Source organism: Pavona decussata, unplaced genomic scaffold, assembly GCF_977016875.1.
Source record: "Pavona decussata unplaced genomic scaffold, jaPavDecu1.1 SCAFFOLD_113, whole genome shotgun sequence".
NCBI lineage: Eukaryota > Metazoa > Cnidaria > Anthozoa > Scleractinia > Agariciidae > Pavona > Pavona decussata.
In genome coordinates, this window is record NW_028145527.1 from 254882 (window position 1) to 273948 (window position 19067).

Here is a 19067-nt window from a genome sequence, read left to right on the forward strand (position 1 = left end):
TTGATGGGAAGTTCGGCCGATCATACGGTGAATGGGGGCGTGGATCAAAATGGCCTCCTCGAACAGCGAACCTACCGCGCGGGCAAGAAAGATGCGATGGATGACGATCAAAACCACGGCCTCGCGAGGTAAAACCACCTCTTGGACAAGACAGACGATCATATGGGCTACATGGTGAAACACGGTCTTCGTCAGAGCCTCTGGGATCGCAATTTGAACAGTGAACCACTTTTCCGCAGTCGAAGCATCTAAAGAAAGCTGTTTCGCAGCTTCCGCAGATTCGTGGCATCTCTTTGCTGTAGACTACCATCTTGATGACTTCGAAATTCTTGTAAAACTCTTCTAAGCAGTACTCTTGATGTCTTCAATCTTCTTGATTTTGAAATAATGTCCTGAAAATATCGTTTCTTCCTTTTATTCGATTCTCTCCAAGTGCAAGCTTGCATGACGAGGCAGTTCTAAATATGGCTCATTACATAATGCGTTTCAGAATAACTATACGTCATTCAAATGTGCAAGCATTCAATGATGTAATCTACGATTTTTGCCGATTTATTCGGAGGGCTTTGACACATGTGGGGTAAAGGCCGAAAAGTCGTTCCTTTATTCATTCACTTTTGCCTAAATTAGTGGCCTGCAAAATGAAATAACCCAAGGCCTTTGAATTGAATAAACTGGAATAAACTTTGACGTGACATGGGATACCATCGAGTCACGCTAACTTCACAGCAGTTTATACTGTGACTTACCAAGGTCTGTGATGTCAGCTTACAGTGTGATTATTGCGTGCAGTGTCAAGGGTTGTTGTGCAATATAAACGTGGGTTTGCAGATTATGCTGCCTCATATTCTTGCCACAACCAGTCTAATTTGGGTCATTTCATCATGTCCATCCTTACTAGACTTGTTTTTTGTTCGCTATTTCGCAATTTTCAGTTGATGTCCGGCTTGGGTCTTGGCGGTGGCAATGTAAAGTAACGATAAAACTCTGTCTTTTATCTAAACTTTTGTTAAAAGTTTCCGATTTGAATTTTAGGCGATATTGCTCTGATAACGTATTCCAACATTCCAATCGGCCTAGCCAGGTTGACATATGTATGTCAGTGTTCCGTTCAGTCTACCTGAACGTGGGTCATTTCGTCACACCCGTCCTAACCATACCGTCCCATTTAGCGTTTTTCAGATTACAGTAAAATATACTTGAAATATCATATACGTGAACTGTCGATGAACGATTAAATTAATGAGATGCCTTCGCAGTTTTGTAGGCAACTTAACTGGCAGCTGCAACCGAGAAAGCTTTCAAAAAATTCAGGCAGGGACGGAATGTGAAGCCCCGATGTACAGTGCTTCCCCAGGGTCCCCGTCATCCCCTTTCTGGGCCTTCCTCTCTCCAATTACACCCAGTTATCACTTAGGTGTTTGGAGTTTAGAAAATTTGATTTCCCTCGGCCTCAGAAGTAGCTAATTTAAGTTTCATCTCGTTGAGATTTAAACTCGGCTGTTATTCAGTTTTCGAATTCCTTCAAGCCGTGATACATAACAACCCAGGTTTCCGTCATCAATGATGTCCCAAAAAGCACATGCACAGTTTGCTCTAAAATGGGCTAAATTTCTTTTCCCATTCACTTCCTTTTCTTTCACAACTGATTCTTTTCTCTCTTTGAGGCAAGGGTGAGGGGTGAGGGCCTGGTAACAACTCAAATACCACGTTTTTCAAAATGGCGGAACACGACCTTACTGCCCGAATGGGCTGCTTTTTAGACCGGCATCTTGTGTTTCCCTTGCTGGAATTTCTGTCTGTCAAGGAGGTAAATAATTTACTGTATTATTATTTTGTCGTTTCTTTACCTTCTGCCAAACTCACACGTCGAAATGTCCTTAAAATGCTTCTTTCATATGTCGATCTATGGCGGATCGGTGAATCACCTTTTATCAAACACATACCCAAATGTCGTTTTACTTTCCTTGATTGTCAGATATACGATGAAAAGGAATTACTTAAAGGCAAACTTGATCTTCTTAGCAACACAAATATGGTAAGTGTTAACGTTGTAATCGCAAAATTATGACCATAAAATAAGGTTTTATGGTATTATACCATTTATTTGCATGAATCAAAATATAGATCGTTCCTAGACACAAAAGGGTTTCACAGTGATTAGATTTCTTCGCACTACCTTCAGTGTCCTCTTTTAAATCCTTTGAAGGTGGACACATGCGATACGTCGAAAACATTTCATTTTCTGTTCACAAAAGTAAGAAGATCTTAAATCACACAGGATGCTATCCCTTTGAATCACATGATTCAAACGTTTTTCAGATCAGAAGTCAGTACGTATGGTTGTGGTCTTTAACATAAACCAGCATAAGACGGAGGTAGTACCTGATGTAAGATTGCCTAGGATTTTGTACACTTCGACCATTCAAATGAACTGCTGTTATCCAAATATATCCAGGATTTCTCTCCCGGGGTAGGATTTAGAGTCTACTAGGCAGTTGTTGGCCACTGGGCGTAGAACTTTGAAACACTTGGTGCATCTTCAGCGTGGGATGTACACAGAATAATTGCACCCTGTTGTGCCACAACTATTACTGTACATCAGTGCCAGGGATATACAGTCATTTGATTTTCAACTAACGTTGTTGGTTCAAAGCATGAAGCTAAAAGACAAGACCGAAAGTTTACGTGGGATTTTAATGAATAAATTCATCAAAATCAGTCATGCCTGGAGAAAGCAATAGGTTGTAATTAGCAGTTCAATGACCTGCACGTGCAGGGATGATTTTGATGAAATTATTCATAAAAAATAATCCCACAAAACATTGCGGTCTTGTCTTTTAGCTTGATTTTAATCCGACAACGTTAATTGAAATAGCTGTATATAGCTAAAGAAAATCTCAAAGGTTTGTTAATAAACCCGGCTGGCTCTTTTGGATTGCACACCTTTAAAATTAGCTTCAATTATTTGTGTTCTATTGAAATTTCAGCCAGTGATTAGATTTCATTCAGATGGTGAAATTTGCAGGAAGCTGGCTCTTAGCAACACAAAGGTTAAGAGGTTGAACTTCCTGGTGAAGCTTCCCTTAATGAGTATCCCCCCCCCCCCCCCCACATGCGCCCTAGGTATTAATGTACCAACTCCCAACTAGATGCCTATTGGCCGCTGAAAGCAAGAGCACTTTTGTGTTTATCTTTGGCATATTTGAATAACAAAAAGGATGTTTGTCAATGGTGAGCTTTATCATATGCAAGTCACTAGTCATTGATAAGCATTTGTATGTGAAAATCAAAGTATTATTTATGTGTCAGTTTTTATTTAAGCAATTTGAAGGACAGATTATTTTGCTTGTTCAGGTTGATTTTGCTATGGATGTGTTCAAAAATCTTTACCCAGACCAGGATGTTCCAGAAGGTTTGTTTATTTTATTATTATTTTGTAGTTGCATGTATCATGGCTGTTTTAGAAGGGCAAATTTGCGACTGTGTTGAACTGCATTATCACAACTGACATAGTTGTATACTACCGTTTTGTCATTCCTTTCCTGCCTACCCTATTTCATTTTTTCCTTGTCTTTTCTCCTGTGTTGCCTTTAAAGAAGCTCAAAAAAGTTCTTCATTATTTTAGTCCTCCCAAAAACCTTAAAGTTTCCTTATTCTTGTATCTTTGATATTATAGATCAGTCTGCCTTCTTAATTAGCAAATAAATTTATTCTTTCTTTTTGTCTAAATTTTTTGTAAATTTATTCTTTCTTTCTTTTTTTGCCACCTAGATTAGCTATGCTACCTGCGGCGCCAAGAAATTGTAAAATAATGTAAATTAAAAAAAAAAAAACACCTAAATTATTAAGTTGAAGTTGAAGTTGAAGTTCACTTTGCTCAGTCCCTTAGACTTGGGGGAAATGCAGTGGCCAGAATAAATGGTTTATTCAGTAGAATTGCTATCATTTCTTTACATATCACAAAAAGTGCAAGGCAGATTGGAAAAAAGCAGGGTTTGCCAGTTTCTAGTCCACATCTTGGTGAAATGACTTTTATGTAAATATTGTGGTTTAAAATTTTTTTCAGTTTTGAAATTTTCAAACCAGTTTAATTTTTTTTTTGCTTTGTGCAATAGTCATTACCAAAGGGAAATAAAAATCAAACTTGTTTGAAAAATTTTAAACCCCCAAAAATATTTGAACCATAACATAAACACTATATTATTTTCTCTTCCCAGAACTTGTACAAAAAAGATCAGAAGTTGTTACACAGTTGAAATATCTCCAGGCTCAAACTGAACCTATTGTCAAGTGTTTTGAAGATCCTGAGGTTAACAATCAGATTCAAACAACAAGGTAAAATGTTCTTTAGAAATGTACCGTCTAAATCATTCTGATTTGTATTTTTGGCAAATTGTTTGTACAGGTTGATGTTGAGGTTTAAATATGTTTTTAGGTTGAGAAATTTCAAACTAGATTATTTATTTTTCAAGCTTTCTTTTCACAACTGCTAGCTAAAGATTTTGTACCTGACAGCAATGATCTTCCATGTTTTTAAATCTTTCGTCAGCAGTTCAAATGTATGGTATTTCATACATTGTTTTACTCTAATTCAAGTTTTTTTTTTTTTAAACAACACGATCGAAAAAGTAAAATGCTTTCTTGTGATAATTTGGTCACTGTAAAGAGATTTGATTGCTCATGTTTTGAATGTTAGCCTTTCATCAGAGCAAATGGCGAAAGGGTAATGCTCTCGAATCTTTTTGTGGTAGCCAAATTACCTTAAGTTATCAACTCAGTTGATAAAACCATATATTTGCTTCCACTCCCCCACCGATGTAACACCACTGTTTCTTTCAAAACAAAACCCCTTTTTTATCCAGATTGATTGAATCCAGATTTGATTTATCCAGATTGATTGAATCCAGATTCAGAGAAGCCTGAGAAAAACAATTGCTGCACTTTCTTAAAAACAACAAAACCTCTAATCACATTAGATACCAAATCTGAGGTTTAAGTCAGGGTTACATAATTTGGTAGGAGGGCTTGCCACTTCACCCCCCACCCCCCCCTCTCATTTTCATTTCTTCTCATTTCTTGTTTTATGCACATGCACTTCATATGTTATTTATAATTTTAGGGAAATTTGCTGCTGATGATTAAATGTTTGCTTTTCTAGGGATGGTAGATCGCTCTTTGAATATCTCGAAAAAAACCATGAGGTATGTTTATTCTGTACACGTTATTCCAATTTCACATGACAAATTAATAATTTTGTAAAAGAGTTTATTAGTGAGATAGCACATTTGATGTTGTTCCGACTTCTACGTCTCAATTTCCTGATGAATTTTACTGTGGTTAAATAAAGTTATTGTTGTTGTTGTTGCTCTGTTTTCAGATCACACCAGAAATGCTGGACACTCTTTATAAATATGCAAAGTTTCAGTACGAGTGCGGGAACTACTCTGGTGCCGCCGAATACCTGTACTTCTATCGTGTGTTGGTGAGTTCTTCCTCTTTTATTGTTTTCATGTAATATATCAAATATGAGGAACAATGTTTCATTCCATTTCTAACTGCCAAAAAGTGGGTTGCCAAGTTTCTTTTAGCCAACTTCGAGTTGTTTGGAAATTGGATGTCAAAACACAGACTGTCAAGTGTTTGGTAATAGCTTCTCAAACATTAATAATTCTTGGATAAATTCAAACCATGGCTTACCAAATTTTATGATCATTAAGATCACATTTCAACCTCCTTCACAGGGATTTTTTTTCTTTTCATTTAATGCGTTTGGAGAATTAATATTCTTAAGTTTTAGGAATTCATCTTGCTGTTCTTCTCATTCTGTTGTGTTAAAGTGTAAAATAGAATGACCATATTTCTTCTCTCGCAGGCACCAGGAAATGATGATAGGAATACACTGTGCGCTCTTTGGGGTAAACTAGGTTCAGAAATCCTCATGCAGAATTGGGAAACTGCACTGGAAGACCTTAACAGACTCAAGGATGTCATTGAGAGTAATGTGAGTTTTGCTTTTAAAAGCATACCATGTAACTATGTAATCATCGTTATATGCTACGCTCCAGAATAATGTGTAATATCATGCCCGACATATCTCTTGAAAGTGTCCATACTTTTTAATATGCAAGTAGGGACCTTTAGATTTGACTACGAGCACAAGACTGATTACAAGTATGACTTTTCAAATCCAGTTCACGTCACTCATGATTGTCCCGGTAAGGTATAAGGCCACAACCATCTGCCATCTCTCTCAATCATTTGCTATCTTCCAGTCCAGTCTAGTACCTACCCCCAGTTCACATGTTCAGTTTCCCTAGAAGGTTAAAAAAATCGGTATTCCACTGTCAGTATCTATTGTATACCAGTGACATGACACTTGTTGAACCATTTCTCTTTTCTTTGTTTTGTTAGACTCAAGCTGGAACACTGCAGTTGTTACAAGAGAGAACATGGCTGATTCACTGGAGTCTGTTTGTGTTCTTTAATCATCCAAAAGGAAGAGATCTGATTATTGACCTCTTTCTTTACCAACCACAGTAAGTTTTCACAAAAAAAGAAATGAACTCCAAAGACTTGTTCTAAGCCATAACATATGTGTTACACAAGGCATCAACCCTTTATGCTCCAATATGAACAAGCATATTCTCCTTACTGCCTTCCTTATAAATTTTTATGGGACTAGTTAGGAGAATTTGTTTGAACATCAAGACATTTTATCTTCAGGGATCATTAATTTTTCCTGTATTGTCATTACCTGTGGTGTTGATTTATCAGTGATATAGTGAGGAGAAATTACATGTATATGCTTGTCACTGTTGGGGCGTAAAGGGTTAAGTCGTGCAAGTTGCTTTATTTCCTTGTTAAGCCACCGTTACACATTGAAACTTTAAGCTGAAATTCGTGTGCAACGGTGCTGCAAAACAAGTTTCAGCAGGCATTGCACGGTGTAACATGGTCATTTTCGTGAAACTTTTTCGAACTTCCGTTACGAGACAGGTTTCACGAAAAGTAGAACCACTTTCTACTTCTGCAATGGCTCGCAACGGTCTCAGTGGTGAAAAAACAAGAGTTTCACTGTGTAACACCACTTTGTGAAACTGTTTCGCAATGCCGTTGCACACAAGTTTCAGCTAAAAGTTTCAACACATGTGTAATGGCGGCTTCATTGTCTGTGTTTCCATAGGTATCTCAATGCAATCCAAACTACATGTCCCCACATTCTAAGGTACTTGACGACAGCTGTCATCACCAACAAGCGTCGGCGGACAGTGCTCAAGGACTTGGTGAAAGTGATACAGCAGGAGTCTTATACATACAAAGATCCGATCACAGAGTTTCTTGAATGCCTGTATGTCAATTTTGACTTTGATGGTGCTCAGCAAAAGCTCAGAGAATGTGAAACGGTGAGTGATTTGGCCAAGTTTTTAACTCAAAATTGAAATTTATCGCATTTATTACCATGCATGATGTCATTTAAAACAGTAATCATAATAGGCCATTTCCAAGTTGCTTTGAGCCTCATAATGAAAGCAAGGCTAAATGCAAACCGTTTGGTGTGAAAATTAGTTTTGTTTGCATGTGAATGAAAACTAACTTTTCATAATAAAAACTTTGCACTTTCATAATGAGGTTCAAAGTGACTTAGAAATTGCCTATTAAAGAGAATTTGCTGATAACACAAAACTGAACAAAGGCAACATACATGTTTTTAAGATAAACAGAATGAGTGGAATCTGTATGGAACAAGGAGGAAACAATTTCTGTTATTTGTTTTCACATACACCTATAAACATGTGGAAGCAATCAGGAACTTTCATTCACTTGTGAAAGTCCTTCTAAAGTTGTGCGAGCATGGTGTCATGAGGATATGTCATGGTTAGAAATGTAATTCCCACAAACCGGGAGCTCATTCACTTACTTCAAAGAAAGTCTAAGTAGAAGATTGTGTAATAATAAAGTGATTTCTCTGTTCATTTTCCAGGTTCTTCTTAATGACTTCTTCCTGGTAGCTTGCTTAGATGACTTTATTGAGAATGCCAGATTGTTTATATTTGAGACATTTTGCAGAATACACCAGTGCATCAGCATAAGGTAACCTTTAAAAGTTTATATCAATATAAACCCTCCATGTAAATAAGCCCTAAATCTCAGATGTAAAGATCACTCTGGGAATAAGCCCCACCCCCCTCTACTCCCGAATATAGTAATCCCCTGGACTGTTGGGAGTAGCTCTTTTAGGCTGTTGTCCAGTGTATTGAAAGAAATTTTTGTTTCAGAACAACCAAGCTTGCCCGAAAAACGACCCTTGAATAAAATTAAGCCAGGGCTTACATTTAATGCTGTAGGATTTTTATTAGTCCTTTTTGTTTTTCACATTAATAACGCCACCTTGTAAATTGCCAATTATATGAGAAAAAAAGATATTTCTTCATTATTATTTAGAATTTTCAGGTATTCATGCATGTACCCCCACCCTCCACCATCTTGCCCTTCTTTCTCCTACAATAAACTTGAGCTTCAGACAGCAGCTACTTTCATAACTGAAATAATGTTATAGTTAATTTTGTTTGTTTGTTTGTTTGTTTTTTCAACAGTATGCTTGCTGAAAAGTTGAACATGACTCCAGAGGAAGCTGAGAGATGGATTGTGAATCTGATCAGGAATGCCAGATTGGATGCCAAGATTGATTCCAAACTTGTAAGGAAACCTGTCTTTTTATAAAGTGCATGGCAATAACATTGTTCACAAACACTGTGATCTTAAATTTTTATGACGTACATTGAACCCATTCTCTTTTTTGTTGCTTTCAGGGTCATGTGGTGATGGGTACCCAAGCTCCTTCAGTTTACCAGCAAGTGATTGAGAAAACAAAAGGAGTCATGTCGCGCACCCAAGAGCTGGCTCGAAACATTGAAAAGAGGCTGAATATTGACAAGTTAGGTTATGAAGGGGTAAGTACAGGATAAAGAACTTGAATAGCACGTGTTGTGGATGAGATTGAAAGACTAAAGCATTACTAAATTGGAGGGAGATAAATTTAAGTCAACTGTTTTTTTTATTTTGTTTTCTGTTTAGGGTGCCTGGGATGCATACGACCCATCTGGATTCTTTAAACATTAATACCTTACCAGGAAAAACAAGATGATTACTTTTACAATCCCCCAGCTGTTCTCAGCGTTATATAGTTGGGTGACCTGTGCCATTTCGTAGGTTAATGTCTGTCAGAGAATGAATGTCATATTCCCGCCCTTCTCAGAGATATTTATTAACAGGCAGGAGCACATTATTGGAAGCATTTCATCGTCTGTATGCAATAAGTATGGGTTATAAGACAATTCACGGTTCGCGTTTAATTCAAGATTAAGTTGCAAAACGAGTAGCAAATGAATTTGCCAAACTAAGTAAAGCAAAAATGTGAAGTTTCATGGAAATCTGTTTCAACTTTGGGGAAATATAAAATTAAAACAAAATGCAATTTTTACATCTAAGAATTGGTCAGTAGTAACCTCGCTGGTCACACATTGTTTTTTTTTTTTAAACTTCTACATTTCCTCGAGTTTAATGCAGATCTTTACGAAACTTCACTCCCTGATAAATGATTCTTGGCAAATCTGACTCTGTTTTTCATTTAATTCCGTGTTTAAAAAATGTTACACTCACCGTGATTGTGCTACTAGCTTCTTGCAACAAAAACTGGTCGAGTAGTCTAAAAGATGGATGCTTCTAATATTGGCTATTGCATTTGTCTTAACAACCTAGAATCTGGCTGGCCTCTTATGGGCACGAATTAGATAAAACTGAGAGAAAAACTATGAAATAAAAAAAGTGAAAACAAGAAATTTTGCACAAGAGCGTTATATAGTTTTATTTTACAATAAATTATTAATTATCAATTATCCACTATTTCTCAAAAGGCGAACTGAACACGGGTGTGTGTTTTGCAATCATCTAGACAATTCTATTGTATTCCGTGCTACACATACAGATATAAAGCACGTACTTTGTAATCATCTAAGCATCTTTTGTCCCAAATAGAAAATGACTTGGAACAAGTCTATAGAACATCTTACTTAAATGAAGAATGCGTGAAAAACCTGTTTTGGAATGGTGAATATTTTATTACCCCCATCACTGCCATTCCTTGAAAATCCATTGAGAACAATGTGTTTGTCAAAACAGGCTCTTTGAAGCTGACGTATGTGACAAATACCAAGTTTCCAGGGTTTGATAGCTAGGGAGAGACCAAGAGCCCCCAAAATAATCCACCTGTGGTGTAATGATTAAAGCAGCTTCAACTGATTCATATGGGAAGAACTTTCAAATGCCTTTGCAGGTGATAAGACTGTTTTATTCTAACTGATGATTTCACCAGATATGCCTTCGATCTCTGTCGTAAAATAGCAGCCCATTTTAAAACAAAAAGCTCAAAAGCAGTTCACAATCTTGATTGTTTCGCCATTTCCAATCTGTTTACGCCTTTCTGCCTTTCCGCCGATACATCAATAGCGCCATTTTCAGATTCGTTGTCCTCGCCGTGTGTCCTTAGTATAACTGTTTGTGAGGGTGCTATCTGTTTTTCGCAATTCACTTTTAAAACAATCCCACATAATCGCCATTCAAACTGCGCATTTACTTGAGATGCAGTAGTTACATACTTTAGTATGCTATAGCTTTTATTGTAAGGACGGCAACGCATCAATAACTAAAACAAGCTGATTGCGATTCTAAATTGTGTATATATTCACTTCTCTTCGTCATAACTGCCAACTCGACTCGAGTCGCGAGCAAATGAAACAGTGCTCAAGATCACCTACGGAATTGTTGATACTGAAGCGCACTTGAAGATCAACAACCGAAACAGCGCTGGTCTCCATTCGTGTGTTTGCACTCATTCTGTTTTTCCACTTGTAGCTGTACTTGCAACCGACTCAAGATCGCAAACAACTTTTCTGCGATGAAACGGTCCTGGAGATCGCCAAGCAAATCGCCGATTCTTCAAATGAACAATTATAAGAGAAAACTAGTCGTTATAACGTAAAAGGGCAGCAGCAAATCCACAATAAGTAAGCTGACACCAGACACACAGTTTGAATTATGAAGAATAATTCTTGCATCATGCTACCCGCAACAGAATTTCAGGCCGGCGAGCTAAATCCACTACTATTCAGCTTTCAGTTGGCAATTTTCTGTTTGATTATATTAATACCTCTTGAAATCTTATTGGTTCCAAAAGCATCAAACTTGCGTAAATTTTTGTGATGCATGGGAAGGTGTAATGGTAAGTGTCGGGCCAACTATGCAACTAGCTTGCGATTTACATAACTTTTGGGGGAAATTGAGAATTCATTATTTATTGTAGCGTGTAGTGTTGCAGTTGACTTTTGATGTCTCCGAACGCGTGAGCAATCTTTTAAGTGCGCGCGTGTGACTTTGCTGAAAAATAGGACAAAACGGGGAAAGCGGAGGTTTGAAGGAAGTCCACGGGTCTTCAAAACGAAGGTTGATGCTCAAAACAGCTCCAAAGATCTCTCGATGGCGATTCTTCCCGTTTTTCTTTGCTTATTTTTTGCCCGGCGCTGTCCAAACTCAATAAAACAGGCCGAATAATGAAGAATGTATAAACATAGCAGCAACTGAACTTTGTACAGATAATTTTATTTGGCGTTGTGCCACGGCTGTTTTTGTAACAGGGAACCTTACAACGACGACGCCAACAAAGTTAATCACCTTTTTTTAAGCAGTAACTGGGCCGATTAATCCCTTTGTAGATGAAACAGAGCCAACTTTATAAACCCACTCCATTCTTTGGACACTGAAAATATTCCTTGTTGGGAATTTTGCAAAAAAAAAAAAAAAAAATCCTAAAAGGGCTAGAATCTGTAGTTTTGTGGGCGTGACTCAAATTCATGTTTTCATATTTTCAGGCTTGCATTGGCTTTTAACCCGCTAAAAAGTGTTTGGCGAGTTGCCCCCGGTCACTTTTATATGGGAATCTCCCCAGATCAGTTCTCGAACGTACGCTACTTTCCATATTTTCTGGATCGGAAAATCCTTAGAAAAATACCAACTCTTGTCCAGTAATTGGCAAAATTAGTGGTACTTTTCAAGAATTAATCACCTCATGTTAGCGTACCAGATCGTACATGCTATCAACCGACCGGACGACTGGTCCTACGTGCGGCCTCAAACGTTATTTCACTAACTTTGGCATTGCGCCTATCAAAGTTACACCTTGTTTCCATCCCAGAACCGGCTCTATCATTCAATCTACTTCGCAGTTTTTCAGAGCTGGACGGTGAGAAGGTTAAACGTCCCACGTGACGAGCCATGGGTGACCCACAAGGCCAGATCTCAACCTGTTTTCTGTAGCATGAAGCGACCGTAGGGGTACTGGTACTCCCCCCTGGATGAGATGATAGTTTATTGCTGGGTACCCCTCTCGGTATGTTGCCGATACCGAATTAAACACCTGGGTGAAGAAAGGCAATGTGGAGCAAAGTTTCTTTTATACGGAAATTAACAACATGAAGGGAGAAGCTATGCTTCGAAACACCACTGAACCTTTGGATCTGACATCAAACGCGCTCATCTCTGCACCATATGCATCGCAAATTCTTCAGTGCGCGAAACAATTTTTAGGGTGCACACACTGTCATGTGCAAGAATACATGGAAATCGTACTAACGCCAGCTAATTATAAGGCATAGGAATCAAAATAATTTGTTCATTGTGATTAAGATTGCATGGCGAGAAGTTAGTGTATGGACTGTTGTGGTCGCGATTTTGTTTGCTATTTTGCTGGCGTTGATAGTGAAAACAAGAGCTTGCTAAAATGCTGATTTATGCTTTGAATTTAATTGAAATGCTTAGAATGTCAATACAACGTTTACTCTTTGCGAGATCAGTTACCGTTTATCGTGATTTAAAAATGAAACTTTCTGTATGCGACTTTGTTTTCAACCTTCATGGGCCTTTTTGCTAAGTGAAACTTCAATCATATTTGAATGGCCCAGTTTTACCCTCAAATGTCGACATGATGTTCATAATTAATTTAATAGGTACAACGCCTTAATTTTTAATGCTCTTTTTTTGGCTGCTTCTTGCCTTGCAAACATTAATATTATTTTTAAATACTGTACCGGCATTAGTTATCCGCTATCAAAGCTGGCTTGTCACGGCACGCTATTAACGAATGGCCATAGTGCTACTGTGTTAAAACTCTGAGTTGAGGAAACGAGAAAGATGAAGCCTTCTAGAATCTTTGATCATGTTGGAGTACGTGTATTTTGTTTTTGGAGTGCTAGTAGTTTATCTTGTGGCCGCCATGTGGGGGATTTTTCTCGGCAGATGCATCTATGATCACTGTTTTAGAAGCTTGTAGGTGGAGGACTATACAACAGTAACTGAGAGGCGCAAGTTCAGTCTACTACCATGGCACCTGAACAAGTCTGTTTTCTTCGCTTGAATCCTGTCTCTTCGTTTCAGGCTTTAAACACCACTCTGAGTTTCGTCTTTCACCTTCCCATTATGCTTCGCGCTTCCCGCTCGTTACCAGTCGCTTCCAATTATTTACTCTCGTTCCAGTTGAAAGGATCTGTACATGTGGAGAAACGAAGACAACTGGAAGAAACATTCGCAAATTTTTCGAGTGCTCCTTCGGGGATTTATAATCAGATTCCCTGGAGGATACAGATTGTCGGGACAACGTTAGTCATAGGAGAAATTGGGATCATAGTTGAAATACTAATATATTCTTGAATGGGTTATCACAGGAGCCCACTTGATTGATTACAAAGACTCAAGCAAATGTAATTCGAACGATTTGATTGGCTTAGCGTCCATGGTATATGAGCCATTATACCATGCCCAAGAAACAGAGACCATTAAATTGTCTTCTAATTGTTCTTGCAAAGCGAAATCAGCAAGATATAGCAATATTTCACGATTGTTTTTAATAAAGCGATTATTCCATTCGCGCTTGTTGGATATGAGATGATAGCCAACGAGGCGTGTATCATCTCATATCCAACGCGCGCTCGTTGAATAATTGTTAATTATACCATACACGAGAAATAGAGACCATTATATTGTTTTCTGGTTGTCCTGCAGAACAAAATCAGCAAGATCTAGCGATATTTCTTGGTTGTTTTTAATAAAACAATTAATTTTCCACTCGCGCCTGTTGGATATGCATGGTATGATTATAGCCATCGAGGCGCTAAGCACCTCGCGTGCCTATATCTATCAATCCCATATGCAAAATGCAACACGCGCTCGGGGAATAATTGATGATTATTACTTCTTTAAGGGACCGCAACCAGTGCCGTTGTACACCCACACGGCTCAATCGAGATGAATGGCTCTTGGAAAGAGATTGGCGATTTGCTGGAAAATGTTGTTCTTTGTATACAAGTTAGCTTAACACACAGCCGACCTTCGTGATACATATGGTGCCGCGTGCGAAATCAGTCGACCTCATCGCCTGATGAAGGCTAGCAGTAAGCAGTCGAAAAGTCGCGATTTACACCTCAAAGTGACTACATCGTGAGACAAACGATCGATAATACACTTTATTATTATTGTATCTACCACGACAACCAACAACCTTTTCCTCGGCGGACAAGCTAACTTACGATAAAGTTTAAGTTATTTTAGTATGACCAAACCCGTCTATTTGAGGTAATGCAACGAAAGTAACTTTTCAGCAACACGCGTACGTTAATGGTGCGTTCTTTCAAGAAACGTTTTGTTTTACAAAAATGAGAATTTTCACCACGTGATATAGGGCATAGACTGAGGGATAGCGTATACGAAGAAAATATTAATTCACACTGAGCGTCTAGTTTGCGGTTTGCCACCCGTATAAAAACAATGCCGCTGTATTTACATTTAAACAGAACTGTTCAGTGATAAATGCGGGGAAGAATTCTTCAATTTTACATATAAACTATATACATGTCAGATGAATTTTCGAAAGTAACACAGGTTTCTCAACCCAATACATTTTGCTGGAGAGCTATTGAAAAGGCAACTCCTCTGTCAGCCACGAATTTGCTTACAGTTCTGTATACTCAATTGGAAAAAGTCCGTTGTTGTGTTTTTGAGTCCTTAGCCGGCCGAGGACTCAGTATGGAACAATAAAAATTAAGCCCCGCTTAAAAAGTTTCATCTCCTTCAATTAAAAAAAAAAGTAAATAAGCAAAAGTAAAAAAAAAATCCTGGCACATTCCTCTTTCAGTGACTGCAGAGCCTCTAACACTTAACTCGCTGCTTTCAGCTGTGTCGTAAGCGCTAAGGACTTTGCTTTTCCTGGCACACGTACGCGTAAAGCGATATATTTTCTTCAAAGGAGTTAAAAGTACAAACCAAAATGTTCTTCTTTAAAAACTCTACTATTCGCTCTGTAATTCATCATACAAAGTACAAACACAAGCTGTATAAAGTCGACCGGTCTCCGAGCTTTTCAGTCTTTATTCATCTCTGAACATTTCCCTTGATTCGGTGTTCCACGCCAATGAAATGTCTTGTCATTGGACTCCAGGTCCAGTTTGTTCCGTGTGTTTCGGTGTTGTGTTGTAACGTTTAATATTACAGCTAGTCGCGAACTTATTAACCACTGGCGCCGTTTAAAGCATCTGTACAACATTAGCAAACAGCAACAGTCCAGTTTAGAAATTTTAGAGCAAAATATTCAGCTGAAGGTCTAGCATTTTAACGCCATTAAGTCTTGCCTTGAATATATAGCAAATGTTATCCACGTAAGCCGTATTGAGACTGTTGTCGATATTCGATTGAAGAAATTCATATAGATGATATTTTGTGCATTCAAATATGGCTTTAAAGACAGTGGTTATTGATGTATCCGTTTTCTTGTGGCTGTCCGGCCCTAAAACACTGGCCAATAAAGTATGCTTGAATCAATGCTAATGCTCCAATTAGGCCAACAGCTAACGCAGCAACGAAGATTGTGAGTGTCCCAGCCATTGACGAATAGTTAAGGATCCCATACGAAGCTTTCCAGCAACCGTTTCTTCAAAGGTTACTTTAATCCTTTGTTTTTGTTTGGCTTCGGATCTTTGTTATCACGAAAATTGCATTCACAATTTGCTGGCGTGTATTCAACTACGTACTTCTTTTTAGCTTCTTTTTCCTATTCTTGCAATGCATGCTTGATTACAAGGAACGCTGTTTTATTTATATCTGAATTCAATTGTTATGATAATCGCGCTCTCTGATTGGCTTTTTACAACTGGACTATGAGCACATATCCAGTTACCAGTAAAAATGTCGCTCAGGTAAATGACTGGACACGATGTTTCTTTAAACGATGATATTTGACTGAGTTGGAAAATAAGTAAAATTTCTGATAATCCAGGTACATAACCAGCATTTTAATCACAACTGTTTACTCACAGCCAGCTGACTCCATCAATGTCATTTGTAACTATGCAACGATCTTCACGACTCGAGTTTAGGGAACATTAGGAAACTGGCCTCAGCGTTCTGTGGAAGTTGTTATGCTGGTCAAACTGTAAATTCTCGCAGTTTCATCATGAATCAGAAATATTTCTTACGATGTAAAATGTCATTAACAGCTGAAATTAGGGAGCCCGAATCGAATTCTACAGTACAGTCCAAACGTCAAACAGAAATTCCTTATTTGAAATTATGGCATCCATGCTTGAATAGTGTGTTTACTGTTTGGGACGCATTTGAGATTACGTTTAAAATCGAGATAACCTTGTAGAACGTCAGAATAACGTTGTTTTCATGAATATTTCAAGCCTTGCAAATTTGTAAAATGTCATTAAATCTTCTCAAGAATATAAACAGTTGGGCAGGTGACGGATGACTTCACCATAAAAACATTCTCAGTTGATATATGCCATAACGCAAGTTCAGTCGTGCAACTGTATTCATATCTCTTCATATCTATGTTTAAGAAAATGGCACTTCGGAATTTTAAAATTGTACGGAGTCACGGCTGAAAATCGAATATGGGAAATTTTGAGAGAGGAATTCAAATTAAAATGAAATAAAAGCTTTGGCCTTTTGCCAAAACAATGCTAGAAACTGACAAGGTTTCAAACTGTCTGAAACGATGGACCAGAACCTTCTGTGACTAAATACTTCTTAACCATTACCATCCCATTATATATATTTTTCGAATAATGACGCGGTTTAACAAAAAAGAACAGCATCTTTAACAACTTGCAAAATACCCAACTCTTTATTACTATCAAACGTTGCATAATTATTTCAATACCTTAAGCTAGTAAACATTTAATCATGCATTAGCTGAATGCATGGCTCTCAAATGAATTAATAAATGTTAATATCTAGTTTACAGCGGTTTTTGGGCATCAAACTGCTTTGTAGCACTTCACTAAGTTCACTTTATGCCAGTTTAATAGTCTTTAAATAAAACAACGTTCGTACACCACTAAATATGTCTACTTTAACCAAAATACAAAACAAGGTCTGAACAACGTTTTGTTCGTTGTAAACAGTGTGTTCGCAACATGTAGAATCATAGCCCATATTGTGCTTTCATAAACTCATAAATCTTCAATTTCATTACATCTTTCAGCTGAAGGAACTCGGTAATAAACTAAGACACATGACAAATATACTCTCCCAAGGTCTCCCAACACCGTTTGATATCTTGAATCTCCTATAATAATAATAATCACAATCTGCATTTTCTTATATTTACTTTCTTAAATAAAAATTACAGTAATTTCAGTTACTCAAACTCTGTAAAAAGCTTCATTAAACGTTCAGTTGCTGAAAAGCAATCGACGTTTCAAATACGTGACACATTAATGTTCTTCAGCTTTCTTCACGTCAGTTCAATTCAAGCCCTTGCTTTCAACATCTTCTTCACTCAGTGGTACATGCTTATCTCCTCTGGGTAGTACCTCACAATATAGTAACCTCCAGGGACGCGATAAGTGTGTTCGCTTTTAGTGATGGGTCCTCTGGACATGCAAAACCTCCTGAACAACCAGACCTCCAGCAAAGTGAAGGCTGCAAGAGCCCCGATGAAAACTATCTCGCAGAAAACCATTTCGATACCAATTTACTCAGCTGCGCACGTCAATTAAGGATCTCGACCAATCTAAATTGGTTTCGTTGCGGCTTTACGTGGGCTGAAGTGTAGCTCCACTCGTCAAGGGTGTTTGTTGTCTATGCTTGCGTTTTAATTTTGACAACCGAGGTTACTCGAGTAATATCCTTCTACGTTGCCATGAATGCCTGAAAGGCATATTGGGGCCTCATATCATTTTGGTAAACTTACAACAATTGACCACCCTGATGGCAATGTTAAGACTTCTGACAGCTGATGAATTTTTATAAATTTGGAACACAATTCATTCTGAATATTTTTGCTATGCAAAAAAAAAAAAAAAAAAAAAAAAAAAAAATTCGCCTTGGACTGTAGTCGTCACATATTATTGAGAATGGCTATAATCAATGTACTGCTGAAAAGAAAAATTTGGTGGGCTATGAACTAGCTGCTATATGTATTATAAACCCGGACTTAAACGCCATTTGTCAAAGGAATTTGTTTATTAGGAGACTGTTGTTAAAACGGACGCTTAGTTTTCGATCAACTAAACCGTTCAGTCCGGATAATAATTGTCAAGGTCGTGCCTTCACTCATCCCCCTCCTTCGACGATCCTTTTTTGTCCATCCGTCTTAAGGTTACCCAGTTACCATTAAATTGTCAACGGTTTACTAAGAGTGGAGCAGAGATTCTTGTTTCTCGTCTGAGGAAACAACGGGATGCCGATCAGACTAGAATCATTGACTTATGAACTGAAAGCAGAACACGCCAACAAGTCATTGGTTTTTTTCGAAGGGAGGGCATGCATGATCCCATAGGCGATCGAGTGTTTTTTAGGCGGAGGGCTCTTGTTATGTTATGAAGCTTTCAGTGTACTTTCTCGAAACGAGAAAGTTGAAAGCCGAGGGCGTGACAATGGCTTACACCCTAGACCGTATGTGAAACGCATAATCGATTCTCTTCAGTTTTTTATTCTTGTTTTCCTTACTGTCG

At 38.0% G+C, this 19067-nt stretch overlaps 1 protein-coding gene across 1 annotated transcript; it reads left to right on the forward strand.

The window, feature by feature from the left end:
• The first annotated feature begins 1676 nt into the window (after window positions 1-1676).
• Window positions 1677-9852, forward strand: LOC146470576 (eukaryotic translation initiation factor 3 subunit E-like). Its single transcript, XM_085121728.1, has 13 exons — window positions 1677-1810; window positions 1979-2038; window positions 3358-3415; window positions 4221-4338; window positions 5162-5204; window positions 5381-5485; window positions 5876-6004; window positions 6415-6539; window positions 7187-7406; window positions 7985-8094; window positions 8598-8700; window positions 8814-8954; window positions 9079-9852. The coding sequence occupies exons 1-13, from the start codon at window positions 1721-1723 to the stop codon at window positions 9121-9123; spliced, it is 1347 nt and encodes a 448-aa protein (XP_084977854.1). The 5' UTR covers window positions 1677-1720; the 3' UTR covers window positions 9124-9852.
• The last annotated feature ends 9215 nt before the right edge of the window (window positions 9853-19067 follow it).